The sequence below is a fragment of the Macaca mulatta genome, chromosome 3, assembly GCF_049350105.2.
Source record: "Macaca mulatta isolate MMU2019108-1 chromosome 3, T2T-MMU8v2.0, whole genome shotgun sequence".
Classification (NCBI taxonomy): Eukaryota; Metazoa; Chordata; class Mammalia; order Primates; family Cercopithecidae; genus Macaca; species Macaca mulatta.
Genome location: NC_133408.1, coordinates 150,505,931 through 150,533,314, shown reverse-complemented (window position 1 = coordinate 150,533,314; position 27,384 = coordinate 150,505,931). Strand labels below are relative to the sequence as shown.

The 27,384-nt window shown below is 34.5% G+C and overlaps 1 protein-coding gene across 12 annotated transcripts in view; it reads left to right on the top strand.

Moving 5' to 3' along the window:
• IMMP2L (inner mitochondrial membrane peptidase subunit 2) overlaps positions 1-27,384 on the top strand; it is an 870,942-nt gene that overhangs the window by 640,707 nt on the left and 202,851 nt on the right. For 10 of the 12 annotated variants that reach the window (XM_015134720.3, XM_077994804.1, XM_077994807.1 and 7 more), the window contains one exon: positions 17,837-17,939. The exons of the other annotated variants lie outside the window; for them this stretch is intronic. In XM_015134720.3, the coding sequence (XP_014990206.1) occupies positions 17,837-17,939 (103 nt within the window). The remainder of the gene's footprint in view (positions 1-17,836; positions 17,940-27,384) is intronic. 12 annotated transcript variants of the gene reach the window in all.

Genomic DNA, 27,384 nt, shown 5'->3' with positions numbered 1-27,384 from the left:
TATGTTTTGTTTAAGGTACTGAAATAAAAACAAGCATATAGACAGGGAATAGAACAAAACAGAACACAAACCCTGGGAATAAATCCATGCATATAACTGATCTTTGAAAAGGATGCCAAGAATATACAAATGGGAAAGGTATTCTCTTCAAAAAATGGTGTTGGGAAAACTGGATATCCATATGCAAAAGAATGAATTGGCACCTTATCTTGTACCATACACAAAAGTCAACTCAGAGTGGATTAAAAACTTCAATGTGAAACCCCAAACAGTAAAGTTCCTAGAAGAAAACATAGGGAAAAGCTTCATGATATTGGTCTTGGCAGTGATTTCATGGATATGACACTAAAAGTACAGTCAACAAAACAAAAATAAACAAGTGGCACTATATCAACTAAAAATCTTCTACAGAGCAAAGGCAACAATCAACAGAATGAAAACACAACCTGTAGAATGGGAGAAAATATTTGCAAACTATATATCTGGGCTTAATCCATATACAAACCGCAAATGTGATTTTAGTCTCTAAAATATATAAGGAATTGTAATCTCTAAAATATATAAGGAACTCCTACAACTCTATAGTAAAACAAACCAAAAAATTGATAACCTGATCAGAAAATGGGCTAAGGACTTGAGTAGATGTTTCTCCAAAGTAGACATACACATGGCAGACCACTGATATGAAAAAAATGCTTAATGTCACAAATCATCAGAGAAATACAAATCAAAACCACAAAGAGATATCACCTCACACTTGTGAAGATGGCTATTGAATAAACAAAGGCAATGAATATTGGTGAAGGCGTGGAGAAATTGGAACACTTGAACATTGTCGGTGGGAATCAAAAATAGTATAGCCACTATAGAAAACAGTATGGAGGTTCCTACAAAAAAGTAAAAATAGAGCTACCATATGATCCAGCATCAGCATCTTAAACAAATATGTGCACTCCTGTGCTCATTTTAGCACTTTTCACATCAGACAGCATATGGAAACAACCCACATGTCAGTTAGCAGGTGAATGGATAAAGAAAATGTGGTGTAGACATACAATGGAATACGATTCTTAAAAAGAAGGAAATCCTGCAATATACAACAACATGGATGAACTTGAGGACATTATGCTAAGTGAAATAAGCTAGTCACAAAAAGACGAACCAACATTACTTGATTTCATTTATATGAGGTATCTAAAATAGTCAAATCAATAGAATCAAAGGGTAGAATGGTGGTTGCCAGGAGTTTACGGAGGGGAAAATGATCTGCAGGCATAAAGTTTCAGATAAGCAAGATGAATAAGATCTAGAGATTCAGAAATCTGACATATAACATTGTACCTATACTCAACAATATTGTGTCCTACACTTAAAAATCTGTTGAGAGAGTATATCTCATGGTAAGTGCTTTTACCACAGTAAAATTTACCCAGAAGAAATACACAGCCACATACCACGTATACTCAGATACTGTCCCTGTAATCAGTGTTAGCCTGGTATGTGTAGCAAGCAAGGGCGCCACACTGGGAGAGCCTAATTGTATTGAATTCATTGAAGAATGGCTTTCACCGGTAGCTGGCTGTTCAGCTGAGTCCATTTGGCCCTCAGGCTGCTAGTCTTAGGAGGATAATTAAGTATAATGTTGTCACCTTTTTTATTAACACCCTTCAGATATTCCCCATTGCCTACAAAATAGAGTCTATATTTTTAGATTGATATTAAAGTCTCTCTACGGTCCATCCCCAACCTACAACCTACATATGGTGGTTTCCATTAAACCACATTTCAGACAAACCAAAGAACTTAGGGTTTTTCTAACATGAACCCTTGATACTATACATATATATATATATATATATGCATCTTTTTATAATTCACGACATATTTATATTTTATTTTTCTAATTTTCCAGATCAGGATCAGCCCAATCAGAATTAATCTTTTTTTTTTTTTTTTTAAAGGAGTGTGGACCCTTAGTTAAGTGTACAGGCTTTTAGGTATCTGGGTTTAAATACTTTATGTTTGTTTGTTTGTTTGTTTGTTTCACAAAACCTAATTTACTGTCATTTATTAGATGATTTTTTCTATAATTAATTGATAGTAGGCTGTTAATATCATCATTATATTTTGAATCTACCATTTATCACATTTTGCTTTGTGGTATTTTTTCTTTACTTATCTGTTATACATAAGGTTTTTGAGGTTAGAAGCTTTGTCATACTTAAAATTTTAATCTGCCTTAACCCTCCAAAATCATGTACATTTTAGATATTTTTAAAAAATAAATGTAGACTGAGTTGAGTTGATAGGATTGTACCTTACTAATCATGTTAAAATCATAACTTGTGGCAAATCCAAATACTGTGTCTTTCAATAATATTTATCCTTCATATAGTCTTGTAGCTTTGATGCAAATCAGTCTATAAAGTCTGTAAAATGAATCCATTCAGATAGTGCTTCTGCCATATATCTAAGTCAGCCAAATATCTGTACTTTATATCTACTTCAGATATATCTAAAATATCTTTGAAATATTTTAGTTTGTAATCAGAATCTAAGCCATCATTTAAAAAAATCTGATATGTTACTGATTGAATTTCCTACTAAGTATGCAAGACAAAATAGTCTTCACTTAATCAGGATAGCAACAAATAGCCTTCTTAAATAGTATTACTTATATGCAATATCTATATCCAGATTGAATTCCACTTTTTCTAAAAATGTAATTGTAAAAGAAGCTTCCATCAGTATGGGTAAAATGTCCACAAGGGAGAATATAAAAAGAAGTCCTGAAATGTGTTAGTCCTATCGGTTTGGCGTTTAGACTCAATTTTCACAAACTAAGTCTAGCGCTGTTAACAAACTAACCTCTCCAAGCCTCAATTTTTTTTATCTGTAAAATGACTGTGTTACCTGAAGATACCTGAAATCCTTTTCAATTTAAGATAGTATATGATGCTGTTACCAAAATGAGGGAAATGGCAACCCTAAATTGTTTATGGTATTCTAGAGGACTACTACCAGAATCCATACTCATTCATCCATTTAGTCAGTATATATTTATTGAGTATGTATTGAAAATACAGACAGGCACGGTTTTAGGTATCAGGAAGACGGTGCTAAAATCTCTACCTCCGTGGAATTTGCAGTTAAGTGAGGAAGACAGACAAAAACATCAAGCAAACAGTGGATAGATTATAAACCCAGGAGTAGTTAAGTACTATGAAGAAAAGTATGCTGAGGAGTAGAGTGTGACAGGAGGAGCTATTTTAAATAGAGAGAAGGCATTTAAAAAGGAATACAGAACATAAATTAGGTTAGAAAATAAGTCTGAAGAGAGAGTATTCCAAGCAGAGAACAGCAAGTGAAGCGACAGCCACAGTTAGAAGGGTCCTTGGTATGCTTGGAGGAACATTGAAAAGGCCCGTGTGGTTTCAGTGGAGGGAGCAAGAGGCGATGAGGCCAAAAGTGTAGCCATGGCCAGACGGTATAAGACAGTAATTCCCAGAAGAAACAATCCACACATACCGCCCCCCACCACCCCGGCCCACCCTCCGGACATTTGGCAATGTTTGGTGACATTTTTAGTTGTCACATTAGCAAAATGGATGCTACCAGCTCTAGTTTCTGGAAGCCAGCGATGCTACTAAACATCCTAAAATGCTCAGAAGCACCCCCTGACTCATTGTTTGACTCAAAATGTCCATAATGTTAAGGTTGGGAATCTCAGATACAGGACTTGTAAGCCAAAGTAAGAAGTTTGTATTTTAACTGTGATGGGAATCCACTGGAAATGTTCAGTAGGGCAGAAGGATGACATGGTTGGATCTGTTGTGTGGAGAATGACTAAAGATGGAGGAGAGGAGAGACATGAAAACTAGTGAGGAGGTGACTGCAAGAGTCCAGGAAGGAGACGCTGGTGGCTTGGATGAGCATGGACGCTAAGGAGGAAAGGAGAGAGATTGTTGTTCTCCAGATATAAGTAAATTGAATCCTGGATTTTTTTCCCCTTTTTGCTATGGTTTTCTATCTGGCTTTAAAGTTTCATGAAGTGATTTAGATCATTTGACAATTTACATTTGGAGGATAACAATTGGCCTACATGGCAGGGTGTCAAGGGGATGTATTTATGGAGGATTGACTCTTCAGTTGAGATCTTCACAAAAATAGGAGAAATTACATCTTATAAAGATTCACTTTATCCTCTTGAATCCAGTTTCTTAAGAGTCAGACATATACCATACCAACCTAGTGGAGATAGAAGTCAATTTTATGCTGTTTATTATTATTTGGGGTTACATTTAAAGTTTAAAAACCTTATTAAAAATGATTTCCTGCTCTTCCTATCTGAATTGAACATTCCCTGATTTTTCTCTTTCATAAAGAAAAAGTCAGGCTTATAATCGAGCATATTTCTTGGAAGTTGAGAACTTTGTTCTCTAATTATTGTGGCTTAGGTCATTGATAGCAAATATTCAAAGATATACAAAGACATACAAATATATTCAAAGTTATACAAGGCACAAAATAGCCTAGAACATTTTATGTGAGCTTTATGTTTAATAGCAAACATACACAGGTGCTCTGATCCATAAGTCCTTTCATGCTTTGTAGCCCAGAGAATTCATTGGTTAGCACCCTGCCACCCACCGTGTACTATTAAAACAAAAATGTCCTATATTGAGAAAGAAAAATAGATCTGACTTCTAAACAATTCACTGCCCTACATTCATATGAATGCTGGTAGTCTGGGCGTTGCAATATGGGTTTGTAATGTAGGTTCATGTAGGCTGAAGCAATTTGGGCTTGAATTAGCAAGAGTCCTTATTTGATACTCTATAAAAACTTATTTTATTCATATTTATATTTAATGAATAATCTATAGCTGTCAAATATGGAATGTAGTATGGAATTTCTTTTAAGAAGTCATTGTATTCTCTTTCTGTAGTACTATTGTTTGTATGAAACTGTTGGAATAATTCATAAAAAGGAATATTCAGTAAGAAAAATACATGATATTAGCAAACTAATCTTTGCTAACTTTGATTAGGTGGCTTTATTATTTTGCACCATTTGTCACGTAAAAAGAAAGATTCCGATTCAAATTTAGCCACATTCCAATGGGTTCTTGTAATGTATTTGTATATTAGTAGATATGTTATTAGTAGATAAAGAAGGATTAAAAAGCCAAATGCAAAGTTCATTCAAAAGATACTGTATCATTCTACACTTTGAAGATCAAATAGTTTCATACTCATTGCAGGCAATAAATAATGAGTTGAGTTAACAGAGAAATTATTTAAAAATAAAATTACAAGCTCTATAAAGATCAAAGGAAAAGAAAGCAAATCAGTTAGTTCATATGTCTTGATTAAAGAGTTGTCTTTTTGGCTCCAAAGGCCTAAAAAGTTAAAAATGTTATTAACTCTGAAATAGGAGCACAAAGACAGGTTTGCTGAGCTTCCCACCTAGAAGAGGATAACAAACTTTATTGTAATGACTATGTAGAATGGTTGCTAAGTTGTTTTTTTTTTAAAAAAAAAAAAAGGCCGGGCGCGGTGGCTCACGCCTGTAATCCCAGCACTTTGGGAGGCCGAGGCGGGCGGATCACAAGGTCAGGAGATCGAGACCACGGTGAAACCCCGTCTCTACTAAAAATACAAAAAATTAGCCGGGCACGGTGTCCAGCGCCTGTAGCCCCAGCTACTCAGGAGGCTGAGGCAGGAGAATGGCGTGAACCCGGGAGGCGGAGCTTGCAGTGAGCTGAGATCGCGCCACTGCACTCCAGCCTGGGCGACAGAGCGAGACTCCGTCTCAACAGAAAAAAAAAAACAAAAAAACAAAAAAACAAAAGAAAAACTCAGGAAAAAGAGCTTATCTTCTAGCTAAAGAGTACCTTCTGATTCTTTATGAATGGTATGACAGGAAGAGCCAGTGTAGACTCAGCCCATCAGTACGTGTCCCAACTCTTAAATCTTTCCCTCATAAGTTTACTCACAGATGGGGGGCAGTCTCTAGGGAAGTAGAGAATGTGTTTTATTTGTTCTGGCTTTGGGTTTGGGTTTGTGGTTTTGTTTTTTCTTTTGCCTTCCCAATCTATGCAATCAATAGCAAACTTTTTATAATTCTAGTATATTACTTAAACAAAAGTGATTATTTTAACAGGCATCCTGTTAGAACCAGCATTTGAGAAATCCTTAGCATAGCATAGTGAGCAGTTAGTTGAGGGCCCTTAGCAATGGCAAAATGAAGGATATTTCCATGAACTTGATTTGTCCTCTGTTCTTGCCCTCTAACATTTATTTACTGTTGCATTCAGTCTCAGAGGGAAGAACTAAATGGGAGGATTGCTGGACATATTGCCCTTAATTAATATTCCAACTTTTATAAATTACTGTTTGTTTTCTTCTTTTTTAATTTCTGCTTATTTCATTGCTATGACACAATTATTGGTGTTTAAATCTTTATGTATTGAATGTATATATGTATATATAAAATATTTTGTCTATTATAATTACTTTTTTATATGAATCCACATATAATTTACACAAAGGCATAAATAAGGTAATATCATAATGCTTTGTTTGGAAGTGTTGTGTGATTGTTTTTTTGTTTTTTTTGGGTTTTTTGCCTATGCTCTTCCCTTTTTGCACTTTCTGTAAGTTCTCTCATCCTCCACCCATGTCAACAACCCTTCGTATATCTTCAATGTAATTTTCTTTATGTAGTGTAATGCTTCCTATATTCACATTCACATTTGCATATAGTGACTTTTAAACCTTTCCTTTTTACAAAGGATAAATCATATTGTGTGCTTTTCTGCTTTTCTATTTGATAATTTTTGAAACATCTCTGAAGTTAATTGATGGCTCTAATTTGTTCTTTTTATGGATTATATAACATTCCATGGTATGCACATACCATCATTTATTAAACCTTCCTGTTTTAACTATTATCTTTACATCCAGATTTTTTGCCACTCTGAACAGTGTTATGAAAAACATTATTGTACCTGTGTCCTTACATAGTTATGTTATGTCTCTATCGCAGGAGTAGAATTGCTAGATCACAAGGCAAATAAATTTTTAAAATGTTTTGGATGCTGCCAGATTGCTTCCAAAAAGATTATAGCTCTTTCTATTTCTACCAGCAATGTGAGAGTACATGTTTCCTATACCTGTGCTAGCAGTATGTTTCAGCCGTTGACTATAAAGTCATGTTTACTCTAGTTCGTATTTTCCTGACTACTAGTGAATTTAAGAAGTTTTTCCCATCTCATCTGTCACTTGCCTATTTGTATCTTTTATCCATTTTCAATTGAATTGTCTTTTTTAAACATAATTTCATTATATATGCAACATCTGTACAACATTTTCCCCCCATAGATACTGTTAATTGGTTGACTTATGTATTTATAGTACCTTTTGTCTTTCAAAAGTTTTTAATTTCAAAATACTCAGATATTTTTGTATGTTATTTTACAGCATACCTTTTCCTTTTTAATTTTACTTAAAAAGGCTTTCCTCAATCCTACTTTATACAGGTAGCTTCCAGATTCTTTATTTAAAATCAGCAAGAGGATCACTTGAGGCCAGGAGTTGGATGCCAGCCTTGGTAATATAGTGAGACCTTGTCAGTACAAAAAAATAAAAAATAAAAGTGAGGCATGGTGGCACATGCCTGCAGTCCTAGGAACTCGGGAGGCTGAGGTGGGAAAATTATGTGAGCCCAGTAGTTTGAGACTACAGCTGCAGTGAGCTATAGTCATGCCACTGCACTCTAGCCTGGGCAACAAAGCGAGACCTTGTCTCTAAAAAAAAAAGCAGAATGCATTGAAATGTATTTTTTCCCTACATAACTAGCACATTAGCATATGGAAAAGACCTGCAAACTAAATGATGATGATGCAAACACCCAGGAAATTATTTTGAGAGAAGATTTTCTAAACAAATGTAACAATACCAATTATATTAAATATTGATTTTTCTGAAAAATAAAATTACACAAGTTCACTATTTTATTTAAATTGGTTTGCCAGAAGTCGTCCATAGAATAATGATATGATTCACTATTTTTATCCATGACAAAGTCCAATTTAACAGTAAGTAAACTAATTATGGTATTTACACCTTTAACATTTTATGCAATCTATCATCATTTTAGCAAAAACTAATTTTAAATATATTTTCTTTACAGTGTGGAGTTATCTTTTCTATATTCAGTCAACTTACATAATGTCTGTAATTATGCTATAATTACAATACTATTTTCACTGTTTTACTAGGTTGGTGCAAAAGTAATTGTGGTTTTTGTCGTTACTTTTAAAAATGTCAAAAACCGCAATTACTTTTACACACAAATCTCATCTAGTCAGGAGGTTGAGGTGGGAGGATAGCTTGAGGCTAAGAGTTGAAGAGTAGCCTGGGCAACATGGCAAGACCCCATCTCTAAAAATTTTTTTTTTAATTAGCGGAGCATGGTGGCACACACCTGTAGTCCCAGCAAAACATGATTGTGTTTGCAGAAAATTCTGAGAACTCTACAAAATGAAACTAGAATAAGAGAGTTTAGTAAGGCTGCAGGATACAAAACCAATAGAGAAAAATCAACTACATTCCTATGTAGTACAATGAAAAACTGGGAGTTACAATTTTAAAATATCTTTTAAAATAACACTAAAACAGTAAATACTTAGATATTAATTTAGGAAAATATGTGCAAGACTGTTATGCTATCAATCTCACAACAGAACAGAAACATTTTCAAAGACCTTTAAAATTGGAAAGAAATGCTATGTTCATTAATCAGAACACTCAATGTTGTTAAGATGTCATTTCTACCTAAAATTGCTCTATAGATTCAGTGCAATCCCAATCAAACTCCCAGCAGGCTCCTTTGCATAGACATGGACAGGGGATTCAAAATCGTTTGGAAATGCAGAGGACTTAGAATAGCCAAAGGGGTTTGGAAAGGAGTATAACAAAATTGGGGGAATCATCGCACCTGATTTCAAGACCTATAAAGCCACAATTATCATGGCAGTATGATATTGGTATAAACATCAATGAAACAAAATAGAGTCCAGAAAAAGACTCATCCATATAGGGTGATATGGTTTGACTGTGTTCCCACCCATATCTCTTCTTGAAATGCAACTCCCACAATTCCCACATGTCATGGGAGGAAGCCAGTGAAAAGTGATTGGATTATGAGTGCAGGTCTTTCCTGTGCTGTTCTCATGATAGTGAATGAGTCTCATGAGATCTGACAGTTTTAAAAAACGGGAGTTTCCTTGCAAAAGCTCTCTTCTCTTGTCTGCCGCCATATGAGATGTGCCTTTCAGCTTCCTCCATGTTTGTGAGGCCTCCCAAACCACGTGGAAATGTAAACCACGTGGAAATATAAGTCCAATAAACCTCTTCCTTTTGTAAATTGCCCAGTCTTGGGTGTGTCTTTATCAGCAGTGTGAAAATAGACTAATACTAGGGCAAATTAATTTTAACAAAGTTAACAAGGTAAGTCAAGGGAGAAATAATAATTTTTTCCAAAAAATGGAAAAATTGGATAACCATATATAAAAAATTGAAATTTGAACGATATCTCAGACTGCATAAAAATTATTATAAATAGCCTAAAAGTATAAAACCAGAAGAAGAAAACACAGGAGAAAATCTTTGTAATTTTTGGGTTCAGCAATAATTTCTTCTGAAAAACATGTACTTTAAAAGAAAAATGTTTTAAATAGACTTCATCAGAATTAAAAAATGTATATTCTTTGTAGAAAAAAACTGTTAAGAAAAATTTAAAAGCACACAGATTAGGAGAAAATAGTTACAAAACATCTCTAATACACAATTTATATCCAGATTATATAAAGAATTCTTACAACTCAGTAATAAGACAAATCACTGAATTTAATTTTTAAAAGTTGAATAGATAATTCACCAAAGAAGATATGCAAATGACAGATACATGAAAAGATGCTCAAATCATTAGTCATTAGGAAAATGCAAAGTAAAACCATTCTATGCCCTTAAAATGGCTAAAATGGAAAGAATGATAATATCAAGTGCTGGTGAGATGTAGAACAACTGAAACGCTTAAACATTGCTAGTCCTACTGCTTTGGAAAACAGTTCTGTAACCAAACGCAGGTCCCATCGCTCACCCCTTGCAGTGTCTAATTAACAATAATGAGATCTGACAGAAAATAACTTTATTCCAGAGGTAGCTGGGGGAGGTATTACAAGCTCTTGCCTTGAGGGTACCACTTCAGTCTTCAGGACAAGAAGGCACGGGCTTTTAAAGGGGACTTGGCATGAACAACATGTAGAGGAGGGAGTGAGGAGGGATGGGGTCTTCGGATGTCTTACCTGTCGGGTGGTCTGGTTGGTGCCAATGTGGGCAGAGGCAGGTTGTAAATTGAGGCTACCTCCTGGTGGAAGAGAGTTCTGGAGGCACCTGGTTTGCTTCAAGGTAGGGTCTCCGGGACTTCTAAGCAAACTCATAGATAAGCTTGCCATGCCTGGTGGAGACAAGGTAAAGGCTATATTTGCCTTCATTAAGAACTAAGTAGGAGGTGGGGGGAAAAGAAAAAGAAAAATAATCATTTTTTTCCTTTTAAAAATAGGATATTTGACCACAGTTTGACAGTTTAAACATTCACTTAGCAGGTGAGCCAACCATTTCATTTGTAGAAGAGAAATGAAAATGTGTTGTACTTATACTGCAATGTTCATAGCTGCTTTAGTGTTCATATTCAAGAATCTGGGGTACTGTGCTCACTATCTGGGTAATGGGATCATTCAAATCTCAAACCACAGCATCACGTAATATACCCATGTAAAAAACCTGCACACGTACCCCCTGATTCTTAAATATAATTTGAAATTATTTGTGTAAAAAGTCAAAAATTAGAAACAGCTAAAATGTTCATGAACTATTGATTGATAAATTCTGGTACATTCATATAATAGTATACTATTTTTTAAAAAAAGTAACAAACTACTTTTGTTTGAACAATGTGAATTGATCTCAAAAGCATTAGACTAAAGTAAGAAGCCAGAAGTAAAAGAATACATATTGTATGTTCCCATTTACAGTCACACCTTGTTTTATTGTGCTTTCCTTGATTGCACTTTGTAGATGTTACATTTTTTATAAATGTAAAGTTTGTGGCAGCCTTGCATCCAGCAAGTCGATTGGCACCATTTTCCTGAAAGAATATGCTCGTTTTGGGTGTCTGTCAGCATTTTTTAGCAATAAAATATTTTTAAATTAAGGTGTGTATTTTTAGACATAATGTTATGGCACACTTAATAAGCTACAGTATAATATAAACATAACTTTTGTAAGCACTAGGAAACCAAAAAAGTTCTGTGACTTTGTTGCAATATTGCTTTATTTATTTATTTATTTATTTATTTATTTATTTATTGAGGTGATCTGGAACTGAACCAACAATATCTTCAAGGAATGCCTGTATGTAAAATTCTAGAAAAGGCAAAACCATAGTGACAGAAAGCAGCATAACAGGGATTGCCTGAAGCCAAGGATGAGGGTGGGGCAGATTTGCTCGCAGAGAGACATGAAGAATCTTTTTTGGGTAACTCAAGTGTTTCGTATCTTGATATAGATAGGGATTATGTGACCGTTGATTTTTAAATTCATTGAGTTGTATACTTAAGATTGCTGAATTCTATTTCATGCAAATTATGCTCCAGTAAGGGAATTCTACTGTCAATTTAATTTTCTTTCTTTTTTTTTTTTTTTTTTTAAGGTAGTCCATGTTTTTTTCTCTGGAAGCTTTTCAGAATTTGCGGTTGGGAGTAGTGAGACTTCAGTGTTCTACAATTTCATTACAACATATGATGGTGCGATTTTTACTTGTTATTTGCACTGATTGCAGAATCTGCATTTGTAGCGGTCAAAGGAAAACTTCCCCTTCGCCCTCTGAAAACTGACTGAAAAGTAACTGACAAAAGGCAGATTAATAGGAGTGAAGTCATACAAAGTGCAATGGAGGCTTCAGTCACAGAGCGAGTACACCAGGCAATGGAGTACAGATCATTTTATACCCTTCTTTTTAGGCGGAAGGGAGATGGGGAAGTGTGGAGAATTTTAGGGTGGTAGTAAATGGTTTTTATGGGAATTCAATGGGGTTGAACATACAATGGCGTGAGACAAGTTGGACCCACAAAGCAGACGATGGTTTGTGACCAAAGTTTATTCAGGTATGTTGAGACTTCAGACTTTCTTCCTGCGATATGAGTTGAGTTAATGAAAACTCAGGGAATGGACCAGAGGTAACCATTTTCTTCTGAGCCAGTCTGGACTTCAGGGAGATAAGGGAACTTCAGGGAACAGCTTCATCATGAGCTTTATTTAGGAGAGACAATGGGTTGAGAAACAGGAGGTGGAAGGAGGTCAGAGAGACCTTGAGGCTTCTTCAGTTTAACACATCAAAGTGCCATATTTTGGGTTATCAATTTCTGAGGCCCAGCACATTTATTCATTCATCAATTCGGGAAAATCCTCTACCACCATCTCTTCAAATATTATCTCTTCCTTGTTTCTTTTTATTCTCTTTCTTTGGATTTTTGATTACACTGATGTTACATTTTCTTACAATGCTTCCCATATCTTTCTAATGTCTCTAATATTTTCCATTTCTTTAGTGCTCTGTATTGAATTCTACTCCAGTTCATTACTTCTTTCTTTATCTCAGAGTAATTTGCTTTTTAACCCACTTATTTAGTTATATATTTTAATTTTTATAATGTCTATTTGGTTATTTTTCAAGTGTCTATCTTTCAAATATTATATTCTTCCTTACTCGTGTATTTAATTCCCTTTATACTTTTAAAAGTATTTAAATATAGCATGTATATTCATAAATCCAGTATTTGAAGTTTGCAGGAGTCTAATTTTGCTACTTATTGTTTGTCTTGACTCACTAAGGTGGGTATTTCCAAATGAGATTTGTAATTTTGGATTGTGGGTTCCTGTTGGCTGGGATTTATCTATAGAAAACCTGAAAACCACATTTGAGGGATTATTCTCTGCCAGATGCCTGGGGCCGATTAAAGTTGATTCTTAACTGTGTGAGACTACCCAAGTAGTGTGAATTTGAACCTTAGTTTCACTTGAGAGCAGAAGGTAGATTCTCAAAAGAGAGTTTTTTTCTCTTTCAGAGGCCAACACTACAAAGGCAAGTGTTCTTTTTATTTTTCTTTCCTGATGGTGGATTTTTTTTCTGGTTCTATCTGTTAACAGTGATAAAGAGACCTAGTTCTAACTGCTGATCTTTCTGAGTCCAGAGCCCCTGACTTCTGGTCCTTCAAGACAATGAAAACCATGGATCTAGTATCCAGGGAGCAGTAAATACGCTCAGGGCAGCCACTACTTTGGACAATGAGAAAAACTAAGAGAATAATTTGAAAAATAGATAAGAATACCTTAAATCAATCATGAATTATTAATATAAATAAGTGACCTACTTAAGAGAGAGAGAAGGAAAGAGAGAGAGAGTGTGTGTGTGTGTGTGTGTGTGTGTGTGTGTGTGTGTGTGCGTATTTGGGAAATACTTTTAATAAGTTCTTCCCTTCTTTCTTGTGGTAACAAGAATTACCTAGACAATACTTTTGTATTCACCCGATGACACTCAAAAGATTCAGAGACTTAAAAATATTGTTTTCAAGGTCAAATCAAATTGGAGGCAATGATTCTTTATTCCATTTATAAGACCTAGGTAACTTGTCTTGGTAAAGGTAGTACTAAAAATGCCTTTTCTTTTAGACAGGTAGTTAGAATACCATACAGAGCTCATTTTTGACTGTCAAAACCAAAATTATTTGCAAGCCATAGATACATACAACCTTGTAGGCTGACACCTCACTTAACTGTTAAATCACCTAAAAGATTATCTTGTCTTTCTTTTATGTGAATTCAGGAGCACAAAGCTATTTAAAATTCTTTCTCTAGAGAAATTCTATTAGGAGTATTATATTTCTTTGGCAGTCCTAAAAAGAACCAGCCCAATATTTTAACATCATATTTTTTAAAGCTACTTTGGATTATTCTTTAAAAAGTTAGATTGAAACCCAAGAAACAGAATGTGCACTGGGATACAGCGTGAATTTTACCAGGGTTTTTCTATAGCTCTAAGTGTTCTTTCAAATCTGTCTGGTATCTAGGAAACCACTCTGTATTAGCATAGCAATATTCAAATATACAAGAGACTAGTAGGTAAAAACACAAATAGATTGTACTTTCCCCTACTACTCCCTGCATATTTGAATATGCAGAACCCAAATAGTGTTTTTACATGTAAGTTTTAGAGTGTCCCAGAAGGACATAAGAGCAAAAGAGAAAAAAGATTGATTGTACCATTAAAAATAGTCTGTAGTTACAGTGCAGTCGTCGGGAGAGGAAATTACTGAAGCGTAGTTCAGGTAATTTTAAAAAACTGATGCTAATAGATGACAGAGGCTGAACACATTCTGACTTATAAAATGAAAGAAAATAATGGACAAAGGAAGACAATAGCAATAAAAACTACCACTTACTGGGTTCTAACTATACATCGGAACTATATTCAGTGCTTTACTTAAATTAAAAACAGTCTCAACTACAAGAGAATCCACTTATCAAGTTTTTAATGTATGCCACTTTTATCTATAGAATAATTGTTTGAGTTAGGTATTGTTATTTGCCCAGTTGTGTAACTGAGGAAACTGACACAGAGTTTCATCAACTTGTGCAGATCATGTAAGCTTGAAAATGTTAAGTAAGATACAAAAGCCAAGACAGGCTGGCTCCAGAGTGTATGCTGTATAACAATCTTTCCATTTTATTTTCATCTAACTACTAACCTTCATTTCAGCCCAGTTAGGGCAGGAGTCTCTGGGCCATGGACTGGTACTGGTCTGTGGCCTATTAGGAACTGGGCCACACAGCAGGAGGTAAGCAGCAAGGGAAGCTTCATCTGTACTAACAGCCACTCCCCATTGCTCCCATTACTGCCTGAGCCCTACCTCCTACCAAATCAGCCGTGTGATTAAATTCTTACAGGAGTGTGAACCCTATTGTGAACTGCGCATGTGAGGGATCTAGGTTGCATGCTCCTTATGAGACTCTTATACCTGATGATCTGTCACTATCTCCCATCACCCCCAGAGGGGACCATCTAGTTACAGGAAAACAAGCTCAGGACTCCCACTGATTCTACATTATAGTGAGTTGTATAATTAATTCATTATATATTACAATTTAAAAATAATATAAATAAAATGCACAATAAATGTAATGTGCTTGAATCGTGCCAAAACCTTCCCCCACCCACCCTGGTCCATGAAAAAAAAAAATGTCTTCCATGAAATCAGTCCCTACTGCCAAAAAGGATGGGGACTGCTAAGTTAGGGTATGTCTTCTCCCATTTTAAAGATGGGGAAATAGAGGTAGAAACTCTAAGTAACTTGCAAAAGATTACTTGTGAGTAATAGTATCAAGATCAAAACTGGTCTACTCTGTTTCCAGAACCTATATACTTTCCACTCTATTATTCTGCCTTTATGACAGTATTTTTTATTCTTCAGTTATTCATTCATTTAGTCATTCATTTAACAAATGTTTATTGAGTACTCTGTGCAGTCTGTTCTGGACTCTGGGGATACTCTTATGAACAAAAAAGGCAAAGTTCCAAAGATTGCATTCCAGTGGAGGGAAATAAAAAATAAACAAATAAACCCATAAATGTATATCAAGTGTTAGCAGGCTCAATAAAGAAAAATAAAGCACTGTAAGCAGCTAGAAAATAATAGGATAAAGGCTATATTAAAATTTTTCAGATAAGATGGTCAGTGCAAGGAAACGTGTAACTGTCACTGGTCTTTTAGGATGCTGTTGCTTTCTATCACAAGTATCCTGGCTTACATGACGTTAAAACTCAATCTTGGTTTCATATCACTCTTCTGGTTTCTGGAAGAATATGCTTGATTTAAAACTCACCATGTCATTGCAGAAATAATTTTATGCTGGTTTTCCTTTGTAATTCTTGAATGGTTATTTGAAGAGACAAAATTGGTAATTGTTTTCTTTCTGAGCATTTATCCAAAATACCCAGCTTAATAAGGTGAACAAACGTTTGGACTGATTTGGAGAGTATGCCTTGCCAACAATTAAGTAAAAGGATATTTTCTTTGTCATTAACATTTCATGTAGAATATTAGTTCTTAGAAGCAGTCTAATAATAAAAGCTGTAGTGATGTCAGGAACTAATTGACTGATTTTAATTGAAGAACACTTATATTACAGAGTATATGATGGTAAGATGTGTTCAACTTGTTTTTCACTTTTCTTTAAAAAGCTGAAAACTTTCTTCCCAATAGTAATTAAAAATAAACAGCAGTCATTAACTTACTGTGGGCTTCTAATAGCCACAATATTGCTTCCTTGCATGAATGATTTACTGATCTAAAGTAAAGTAATTCAACACTGAAATTATCTTGAAAATTAAAAACCATCCTAGGTAATGAATAGTTTCAGTTTCTGTAGCACCAATTTATGTTTAGTTTTTTTAAATGTATTCTTCTGCACATATACAACTTGCTAACTAATAAAAATAGTCTCAAAGGGACACCACCTCAAAGAACAGTATGTATGCCAAGCTCAGTGTCTGAACTCTGCAGGCTTGGAGGTGATATTTATTCATTCCTTCATTCAGCCAACACTTACTGAGAAGCTTCTTTAGGCCAGGTGTTTTCCTGAGCTTTTTAGGGGATAAAAGAAAAAAAAAAATGCAGTCTCTGCCCCCAAAATAACTTCTTATTATGGGATTAGGATAATACTTTATTGTAAGCCTGTCTCTTTCATTTAGTTGGTTGTATCATAATTTATTGAACCAATTCTGTGTTGTTGAATATTTAGGTAAGTTATTATTATTTTTTGCTATAAAAAGCCTTGTTTGAACACCCCTTGTAGTGAATAAATGTGTCTGTATTTCTGATTTTATTTTTCAAATGGATTTCTACAAGTAGAATAACTAAGTCAAAAGACACAAACATTTTAGTATCTTAAAAATGAACCAAAAAGTTGCCTAAAATGGAAATACAGGGAAAAACATTATACTATTATACATTGCTACGAAAACTGTGTGAGATAGCCTTTTCTTAGTCCATTTCCTTGCCAGCATTAAGAATATAGAATGTTTTGCAACATGTGTATCATTGATCTTTAGTCTTCACAATTCTTAAAAAATTTTCATTTTTAGGAATACTTTAGTGCTGGTTAAAAATTTTCAACTGATATTGATAGTTTTTATCTAATAAGAAGTTATCCAGATTATGTTCTTTCCTTTATTTCTTATGCTGAAATTTAGAGTATTAAGAGGTTATGAAGTGTTGTCCATTGGTTTGAGAAGTTTTACTGCAAAAAATGAAGATTGTAGTTGTGCGTGAGTCTGTTGGAAAAGTTGAATATTAACTTAAAAGTAAATGTTAAAAAACCAAGTTAGATCTGTATTTTTGGGGGGGTTTATTGGATTTCATAAATACATATTTAGAATATTGTGAATTATATTAAACACATTATATTTAGTGTCAATACATTTTTTCTAAGCACAAAATTCTTACCTGTAGAAATATAAAAAGAAAAAAAATACTGTGAATAGATTCAAAGGGCTCTAACCACATCTTCCTTAAAAATGAAATTATGGAGAAGCTTCATGGTTAACCTGTCTGTAACATCTATATAATATTTTTGCCATTCCTGAGTTTGTATGCTCAACAGTTTGATCTCTTTTCTATTCATATCTCAGTGGTTACACTGTTTATTTCCAGAACCATAGGACACAAAAACCGGTATGTCAAAGTCCCCCGTGGTCACATCTGGGTTGAAGGTGATCATCATGGACACAGTTTTGACAGTAATTCTTTTGGGCCGGTAAGTCATCTTTTATCTTCTTGTTGATATAATTGGATTTCAAAGGTGAGAACAAAAGTATGTCAGATAGGTTATTCAGGTATATCAGCCAAGACTGATCATGAATTTTATAGTGGAATAGTTTATGTTCGAAAATTTCCTTTTAAGTATCATAGATAAAGTACACTATTACTGTGTATGTAGGTATGTGTGTGCACATGTGTTTCTTAGAAAAAAAAACTCATACACTTCAAGAAAGTTCCAAAAAATGCTTTTGGCCAACTACCTTATTCCAAATTGGAAGATCTTTTTTTCTCCCATGGGAATACTTTGTAGCTTATATTTTCAGTTGATGTTTAGGTCTTGTACACATTATGTAGGCATCAGTTTTCTAAATCATTAGTTTAAAATGCAAGTGTAATGGAAATCATATTAGTAAATGTACAGGAAGCAAATTTTACCTCTACCCTCTTAGGGTCCCGGCGGGGCCTGAGAATTAAATTGACATAAGACAGAGTCATAGGAGAAAAGCCAACAAATTTAAGATAAGTTTTAGGTGGCACAGGAGCGCTCATAAAGAAATGAAGACCCAACAGGTGGAAAAACGTACATGCTTTTATGTTAGATTGAACAAAGAGACCTAATTGTGGAAAAGTAACTAAATTATGTGGTGAGGCTAAAGGAAGATAATTATTTTAACACATTTTAACAAGGTCTGTTGGTACAGAACCCCCTCTGTGCCCCCTGCCATGACTTCCCATGAAATAATGTTTTTTTCTCCTGGTACAGGAAGGGCATCTTTCACATGAAAAATTGTGTCTCCTGCTTTCAGGAAGAAAAGGAAAAGATTAGAATGCCCTTCTTGCATCTGCTGTTTGTCAAGTGCCTTTAGCTTAAGTTATCCTCATGTCAAAGTGGCATATTTTGGAATGGCATAATCTGTCACCCTTTATAAGTAGAATGTTAGAATTATTGAGTTTATAGTAGACATGCAGACATTCCTTATTCCGTGCTTGCACTCCATAAAATTGAGACTAAACTGGTATTTTGGGAGTTTTTCATGTTGAATGTATACAGAAATTCTGTATTTATGAATTCCTGCAATAGCTCATAATAAAAAGTGAAGAATCTTTTAGTTAACTGGCACTACACCTGCTTCTCATTATCTAGTGTGTTTAAAAGCTTGGATCTTCACTCATTAGATTTTCCTAAAGGTAAACATATCTGTACTTGTTAACATATATGTAAGTTGAGCATCCCTAATCTAAAAGTCTGAAATCGGAAATGCTCCAAAATTCTCATATTACTGAGCACCAATATGATACTCAAAGGAAATGTTCATTGGAGCATTTTGGATTTCAAATTTTGGGATTAGATATGCTCATCCAGTAAGTATAGTGCAAATCTCCAAAATAAAAAATAAAATCCAAAATTTGAAATACTTCTGGTTTCAAGTATTTTGGATAAGGGATATTCAACTTGTATAAGTTGTAAAGTTGAATACCTTTAGATATGTTTGTGAAAAACATTTTATCCATATAATTTTTTCTAAAATTTAATGTTGGTGGTCTCTAATAAAACAATTTCTTTCACATAGTATGAGGGCACACTCCTGCTGTCACTAATGGAGCAGCCACTTTGACTCATCTTTGGCTGACAGTACAGTAATAGAGCTAGAGCTGGATAAACATATATGACTGTGTGGAAGATAACTTTAGGAAACTACTCCTACTTCTTTTTTTCTAGTTGCAATGATGATAATAAATACTACTAAGACCCTTTCTTGCCTTTGAATAGTAATTATTACAAAAATATAATATAATTTTTGTAAGGTATACTAAAGTGAAATAAACAGATTGGAAATGTTTTAGGTCGCTTACAGTGTAGAAGTGACTCTTGTGACAAAATTTTGTAGCAACTCGCAAGTGAAAAAGATTACCTAAAAACCATTTTATGTCTCTCTCATCACAGATGTGATTGGGTATGAAATATTTCCATTATGTATGATGTCTCTCTGAAATATCTTTATGCTAACCCTCTTGAGTTTATGATCATTGCACAATGATACAAAATGTCCTATCGTCTCATGATACGGATTTGCCAATTTATGACTTTAGTTTGCATTTCTAGTGTGATAAATACCTTTCATAAGTTTACTTTAAAATTTTGATAATTGTCTGGAAGTGTTGTTCAGTGCATATTACTACTTGATTTTACTGGATTATATCATAAAGACTTCGTGATTCTAATGTGTTGCTTTATAATTGCTCAGAATATTTTCTATGCATTTCTTTCAGTAATTTCTTTCTCTGTGAAAGACATTAGTGTCTTTTCCTTTACGACACCTGGTTCTATGTAGATGAATACATTTTCTATTGTAGCCATGATGTTCTTCACCAGCACACAAAATAACTGATTATCGTAGATAGTGACAAATTTTCTGCCTGCTTTAAAATGGAAGCACATAAAAAGTAAAGTTTGTATTTGTATTTGTATGTATCTATAGCTGTGACATTTCTAATAGTGATTTTTAACTACTCTACGTTGACAGACTCTTCAATTAAAAATGCATGCAGCGATTATTATAAATATTAGTAATTATATTTGAACTGTTCTCCTAGATAATATGTTCCATTTACTGAAAACACAAATGTGATTCTTTCCATGGCCTCCAGTTAGCTTGTACATTTTCCACTTTGAAGTTTTTCTATCATTTTTATCTAGGTTTAAACTGAGAGCAACCAAGAGACTTTCACTCTTTCCTGCATAGTGATTTGTGAAATTCTAGTATCTAAAAATAAACCTAAAGTAAATTATTTATATATTTAGCACCTAAAATATATAATTTATTTTAGCTACTTTGACCAAAGGACATTAGAAGAAAAACTTTTGGCTTATACATTTCAAGGCAAACATAACTTTTCTAAGATGTATAAATGTATTTTGATTTTTAGGTTTGTGATCATACTGTGACCTTGTGAACAATTTGTGTGCCGGGACTATGAAGCATAACTGAATAATTCAGATTCAGAAGCTATTTATGATAGAGTGCCTCTTTCTGAGAATGGAAACTTTGAGCTATACTAAATATGAGTTCTTTTTAGTTCTAAGTCATTTGGAAAAGAGCAAATTCAATCACTTATTTTATTGATACCTTATTAGATAAAATATTAGCCCCCAGAGTGTTTTGTGAAGGAAATATGCCTAATAGGAGGTGATAGTTTTAGAAATAAATGAGCATTAGAACTATTATTTATTAATGAAATGAACTGTTGGTTTGAAAGTGATGATATATAGAATATTAAAATTCCATAGAATTCCTTTTGAAGTTTATGAAGTACAAAAATTTTTTCACTTTTTAAAAACTAGTGAAAAGTAAAGGAGAAAAAGTAAAGGTTATGTTTTTTGAAAAGTGTGGAAAATGAATATTAAAATTTATGAAGTGCAAAAAATTTTCCATTTTTTAAAAGCCAATGAAAAGTAAAGGAGAAGAAGTAAAGTTTATGTTTTTATATCATGCAAAGCTTTTTATCTATGCCTTCAAGACACATTTTTGAGCACCTGCGGTTTGTCCACTTTGATTTAGGCTTGTGGATCCTGATGGGTGGGATGGCTCAGGAGAAACAAAAGTTACATTTAACCAGGCAGAGATTTTAGATTCTGTAATGTATGTGGGAAATGGACATTTTAAGCAATTTAGTATCTAATCATACCTGTTCTGATTTTTTTCCCCTATATAATACTTCTTTGGTAAAAAACAAAACAATAGATTCTTGGAGTTGCAGGAAGGATGAAAGAATGGGACCTTTTCTTTTAAGAGCACTTGACAGCCGGGTGTGGTGGCTCATGCCTATAATCCCAGCACTTTGGGAGGCCTCCTGATCACCTGAGGTCAGGAGTTTGAGACCAGCCTGACCAACATGGTGAAACCCTGTCTCTACTAAAAATACAAAAATCAGCTGAGTGTGGTGGCACATGCCTGCAATCCTAGCTACTCGGGAGGCAGAGGCAGGAGAATCACTTGAACCTGGGAGGCGGAGGTTGCAGTGAGCTGAGATTGCACCATTGCACTCCAGCCTGAGCAACAAGAGAGAAACTCTGCCCCCCCAAAAAAAGAGGTTGGGGGAAGAGGAAGGGAGGGAGGGAGGGAGGGAGGGAGGGAGGCAGGCAAGAAGGAAGGAAGGAAGGACGGAGGGAGGGAGGGAGGGAAGGAACGAAGGAAGGAAGGAAGGAAGGAGGGAGGGAAGGAACGAAGGAAGGAGGGAGGGAGGGAGGGAAGGAAGGAAGGAAGGAAAGAAGGAAGGAAGGAAGGAAGGAAGGAAGGAAGGAAAGAAGGAAGGAAGGAAGGAAGGAAAGCACTTGACAAAGAGAGGAATTGGGACTGAGTCTTGGGAAATGTTTAAAATAGTCAGAGATTATAAGGACAGAGATTCAGGTCATAGATGATAAAGAGTGGACTGAACCTGTGAGCCTTCTGAATTCTTTTGCCACTATCACTAAACATTAAAACATGCCCTGATGCCCAGAAGGAGCAGGTAAGAGGATCAATAGATTCTACCAGTACTAAGGTATAATCCCCACTCTCAAGGAAGGATGGAAGGGAGGGAGACAATAAGTCCTTCACAACACATTGTAACAAATACTCTAGTTGGGGGTATGACAGGGCCTTTTAGAGAAGTAGAGTGTTTGTGTATGAAAACCCATGAAATCTCCCAGGAGGATTTGGTAGAACAGAGTGTTCTGAAATCAGTGAAAATAACTATTTGGTAAAAATCCTGCATTACATAAAGCACTCTAGATGCTATATGTTTTGTGAATGAAGTAATTTATGCCTGGAGTGGTTAATGGGTTTTAGCTGCATTGAAAATATTCTGCCTATGCAATACAGAATAATCTTGTGATACACGAGAATGAATTTTCATTGCATTTATTTATTGTCGAATTGTAGCATTTTCCTTGTGTAACTTCTCTAGAGCAGCTAGAATAGCTTTTATTTAAAATCAGCCATTTCAAATTTAAAAAAGGTCATTAGACAGTGTTGACAGGATCCAAATGAAGTATTCTCTTCACACTTTCTTTGAAAAAATGGTTAGGCTTTAATTGGTTATATTTTCCTGTGGCTTGTAGTACATGCTTGTTCTATATTTTATAGAAAAATACTGGTAACAATAGTTTTATAGTTTTTGTTAATAAGTCATAAAGCCTCACCTTGTGGTTTTTCATCAAATGTTTCTCATGATTCCCATAAACAGTGCCAGAACCTGGAAACCTCACATGCTTTACCTAGATATAATTTTCGTTTGACTGGTGTAGACAAAGGCATACATCTCATAAAAAGATCAAAGCCACTTAAAGGAGATATCATTACAATGAAAATATTTGTATAACCAAAGATAACTAAGTTTTGGAAGAGAGCCCATTCTCAGAAGCTGTGTTCAACACCAAGAAATGTTCATGCAGTAAAATGAAACAGAAAGTCCCTCAGGACTAGCTTCACTGTTCATTGGATTTGTTGCTGTAATTAAGACATGAAAAAAATATATGATTTTAAAAAGAGAGCTTGGAAACATAATATGGTGATGAAATAAATAATGTCACCCGTCTTCCCAAGAGAAGAGGCAATCTTAGCTTCCATTCCTACCAAATCAAATTTTGTCTTATGCCTTAATTATTCTGCTAGTGTAGAAATTATTTTCCACATGATTTCATTTTTAGATAGAAGAATGTCAGCAGAATTGTCATTAGACTTTATTGCTATGGCAGATACTGTTCCTTTGGGCCATTTAGTTACAGAATTAAACACATTCATTTTATTAGAAATATATATTTACTGATAATAGGTCAGGAGCCAAGATTTAGTGAAACATATGCAGGGGTTATTAATTTAGCGATTTTATAAGCGCTTAGAATTTTTTTTAAAGTGAGGTCAAAGCCTTTATTTTACTTGTTGGTACCTACATAACTGGGCATACATACAAAAATAAAATGGAAAAGATGAGGCACCCATAAGACAAAAAAAAGTCTTCTATTGAATATATTGAGATTCAAAGTTTGAGATTAAATTGCCTCATTTACATGGATATGTACTTATAAAATATTTGGTGGGTAATTTTGCTCTCCACTTCTTTTAATAAATAGCAAACTATGTAAATAACTTTGTAAACAGCAAACTATGTAAATAACGTTCTTTTGAAGCTGGGAAACAGCTTTTTTTGGAAATTTTTAATTTTCTGAAAACTTGTTGGGTAATCTTTAAAAAGACTTTGCTCTGTGTCAGTATCTTATTGGTTGTATTTGAAAAAGATGAGTTTAATTTTAAGTGTCTTGGGTGATCTTTTTTGTATAATGGAGCCGTAAATGGACCCTGTAGTGAATCATGATAACTACACTTGTAGACATTATTCATAGTAAGACCCATGTGAGTTTTTGGTACTTTAAGATTTGTCTAACTTGGTGAATCAAGCAAGTGAAAATGCAGTTTTTTACTGATGTTGTCAGAATCAGAGCCATAATGTGTATTCTACTGATAAGGTCATCACAGGCCCCATGGCTTTTGCATTAAATAGAAGTTATTTTTGTAATATGACTCCTAAATAATTCTGCTCCATTTGATATTCCTGTCACTAACAATTTTTCTGAAAAGAATCCTGATCACATCATTTTGCTTCCTAACAACAATATTATCAACCTACAGTACCTACTATATTCAATAAAGGCAAGAAAGTCCTCTCTTACCACTTATATTTGACATTATGCTAAAGGTCATTATCAGTGCAGATTAAGTCAAGTAAGAGAAATGAAAGATATAGGGATGGGAAATGAGGATTCCAAACTGTTATTTTTCATAAATATGATATTGTCTCCTTAGAAAACCCAAGAGGAATCTGCAGAACTATTAAGACAATTATGCAAACTTAGTAGTATAATAGCTATTATATACATGATGAAACATGGCTAGATACCATCAAGAAATAGAAAACATACTGTTAAAGAATTTGCCATTTAAAATAGCAGTAAAAAATTCAGGATTGGTTACCTCTGGAAAGGATGGGAATGAATGTTATTGGGGAGGAGTGAGTGTACAAAGACACCAAGTTGTAGTACTTATATCTGAAGCAGAGTGGTGAGCATACAGATGTTCATTACATTATGCCTTATGCTTTTTATGTCTAAAACATGAAAGAATACTTCCTTTTTTTTTTTTTGAGATGGAGTCTTGCTCTTTCACCCAAGCTGGAGTGCGGTGGCCCAATCTCAGCTCACTGCAACCTCCGCCTCCTGGATTCAAGCGATTCTTCTGCCTCAGCCTCCCAAGTAGCTGGGATTATAGGTGCACACCACCACACCAGGCTAATTTTTGCATTTTTAGTAGAGACAGGGTTTCACCATGTTGACCACGCTGGTCTCAAACTCCTGGCCTCAATTGATCCATCTGCCTCGGCCTCTCAAAGTGCTGGGATTATAAGCATGAGCCACTACGCCTGCTATAATAGACTATTTCTAATAACTGCATAAGTTAAAATATTAAAAGTTGACATCAGTGACTCCACATTACTTATAAATATTAGATCGTCCCCTAATATATGTGAGGCCTAAGGCATGGAGGTCTAAACACTACATGTCTAAATATTTAACATGTAACTATAAATTAAGTTAGCAAACTGTTAAATGAAATATGTAACTTTTCCTAACTGGATAAATATATCTCCATATGGCTAAAACCAGCAAACAAAGATGACTGAATTTAATTATTATTACACATTTGAGTATTCTGTTGAAAGGTCTGTGATGTTTGGAAGAGTAATAAAATGAAAACATACATAAGCGTTAAATTACATATATATTCCAAATGAAAATTCCAAGCTGTTATTTTTCAGTTTTTTAAAATACATTTTAAATTCATTTATACATTTTTTTACTGGCCTCCATTTCAGCAAAATCTCTATGTTGTTGCAATCAAGATTTTCACATGATATGAAGGATTAAAATAATATTTAATTGTATTTAGTGTTGATAATTTAAATATATGTTTATGAAAATGTAGATGAAAATGAATGTAAAAGAATTTAAAAGTAAATTTTTTCAAGTCTTTCCAAAAGATTTTTTTGTAAAATGTCAAAATGTATCTTTCCAAACCAAAAGTCAAAATATAAATAACTATTAACATAAAATTACATCAAAATTATTTAAATAGAACTGAATTTTTAAGTATTTAAAGAATTAATTACATTTTATTGCATATTTTTATAAAAGGAAATCTATTTACAGGTTTGAGGGTTCAATTTATACATGCTTATCAATGTAAAGAGTATCATGCTCCATGCATGTCATACCCTCAACTACATACATATAAGTTTAAGAGCAGTATGAATTATTTAGTAGTCACAAATGTTTCCTTTGTCACCATGCACAACTGTGGTGAATACTGTGTTTTCCTGAGTACCTCCAGAATTCTAGAACCACAAGTTGAAACATGAAGAGCAGAAAGAACAGGGGCACTCAGCTACTGGCAGATGATACTGAGTATACAAGAATCTGTGGCCTCCATGCTGAGAAGGCTTGTCACGTCATTTAATTTCCTTCTAAGCACTTCTAAGCTAAGTGCTTTGATGGCTGAAATCCTGCCTGTGATCAACTGGTGAAGTTTCATGGCATTTGGAATCAGTCCATTTTTAAAAAAATATAAAATATATGGAAAAACATGTGTCTGGGTCCTTAATGGTGTTAGTTTGTTGTGAGTAAATCCTGGTGAATAATCGGGGTTAGAATGTCACACTTTGCTAGTGCTGAATGCCAGATCTTGAATGACATAGGGACCCATGTGTTCTTTAATAAATTCAATTTTTGTGAAACTTGTGATGTGCAGGTTCCTCAAAAACACAGGCACCAAAAAAGCAGTGCCTCTTGCCGGGGCCTGAGTGAAGTCTGGCTCAAAAAAGCTAGTGTAAACTCATTAGCAGGGCATTCAAACCCTTTTGATTCTGTCTCATGCCAAATTTTCCAGATCCATCTTACCTGCCTATGCCTTGATCATTTCATAAATTCACCATTTGGTTTTGCATTTTTGTATGTTGGCACAGGATGTCATTTCTTCTCCCTTTCATTATCTTGTACCTGCCCACGTTAATCTGGACAATGACTACTTCCAGACCTACTCTAACATGCAGTTTTGCTTCTGACTAAGCCAGTGACCCCACACAGCATTTGCAGTATAATTGCAGTGATTCTGTGTGTGTAAAGACTGTGAACATTGCCAAGGCAGCTATGGGAGCTAACTCATCCTTGTATCACTGTAGCCCAGAACTAGGAACAGAGTTTAACAGCTGTTTCATGACACAGTTAATGGCCAATTTCTGCACAGTAAAGGTTCATCTAGAACAGGGTGCAGTGAAATCTGGCCCTTGAACCAAATCTGACCCATTCCTATTTCTGTACAAAAGAAGTTATGTTGGAACACAGCCACACT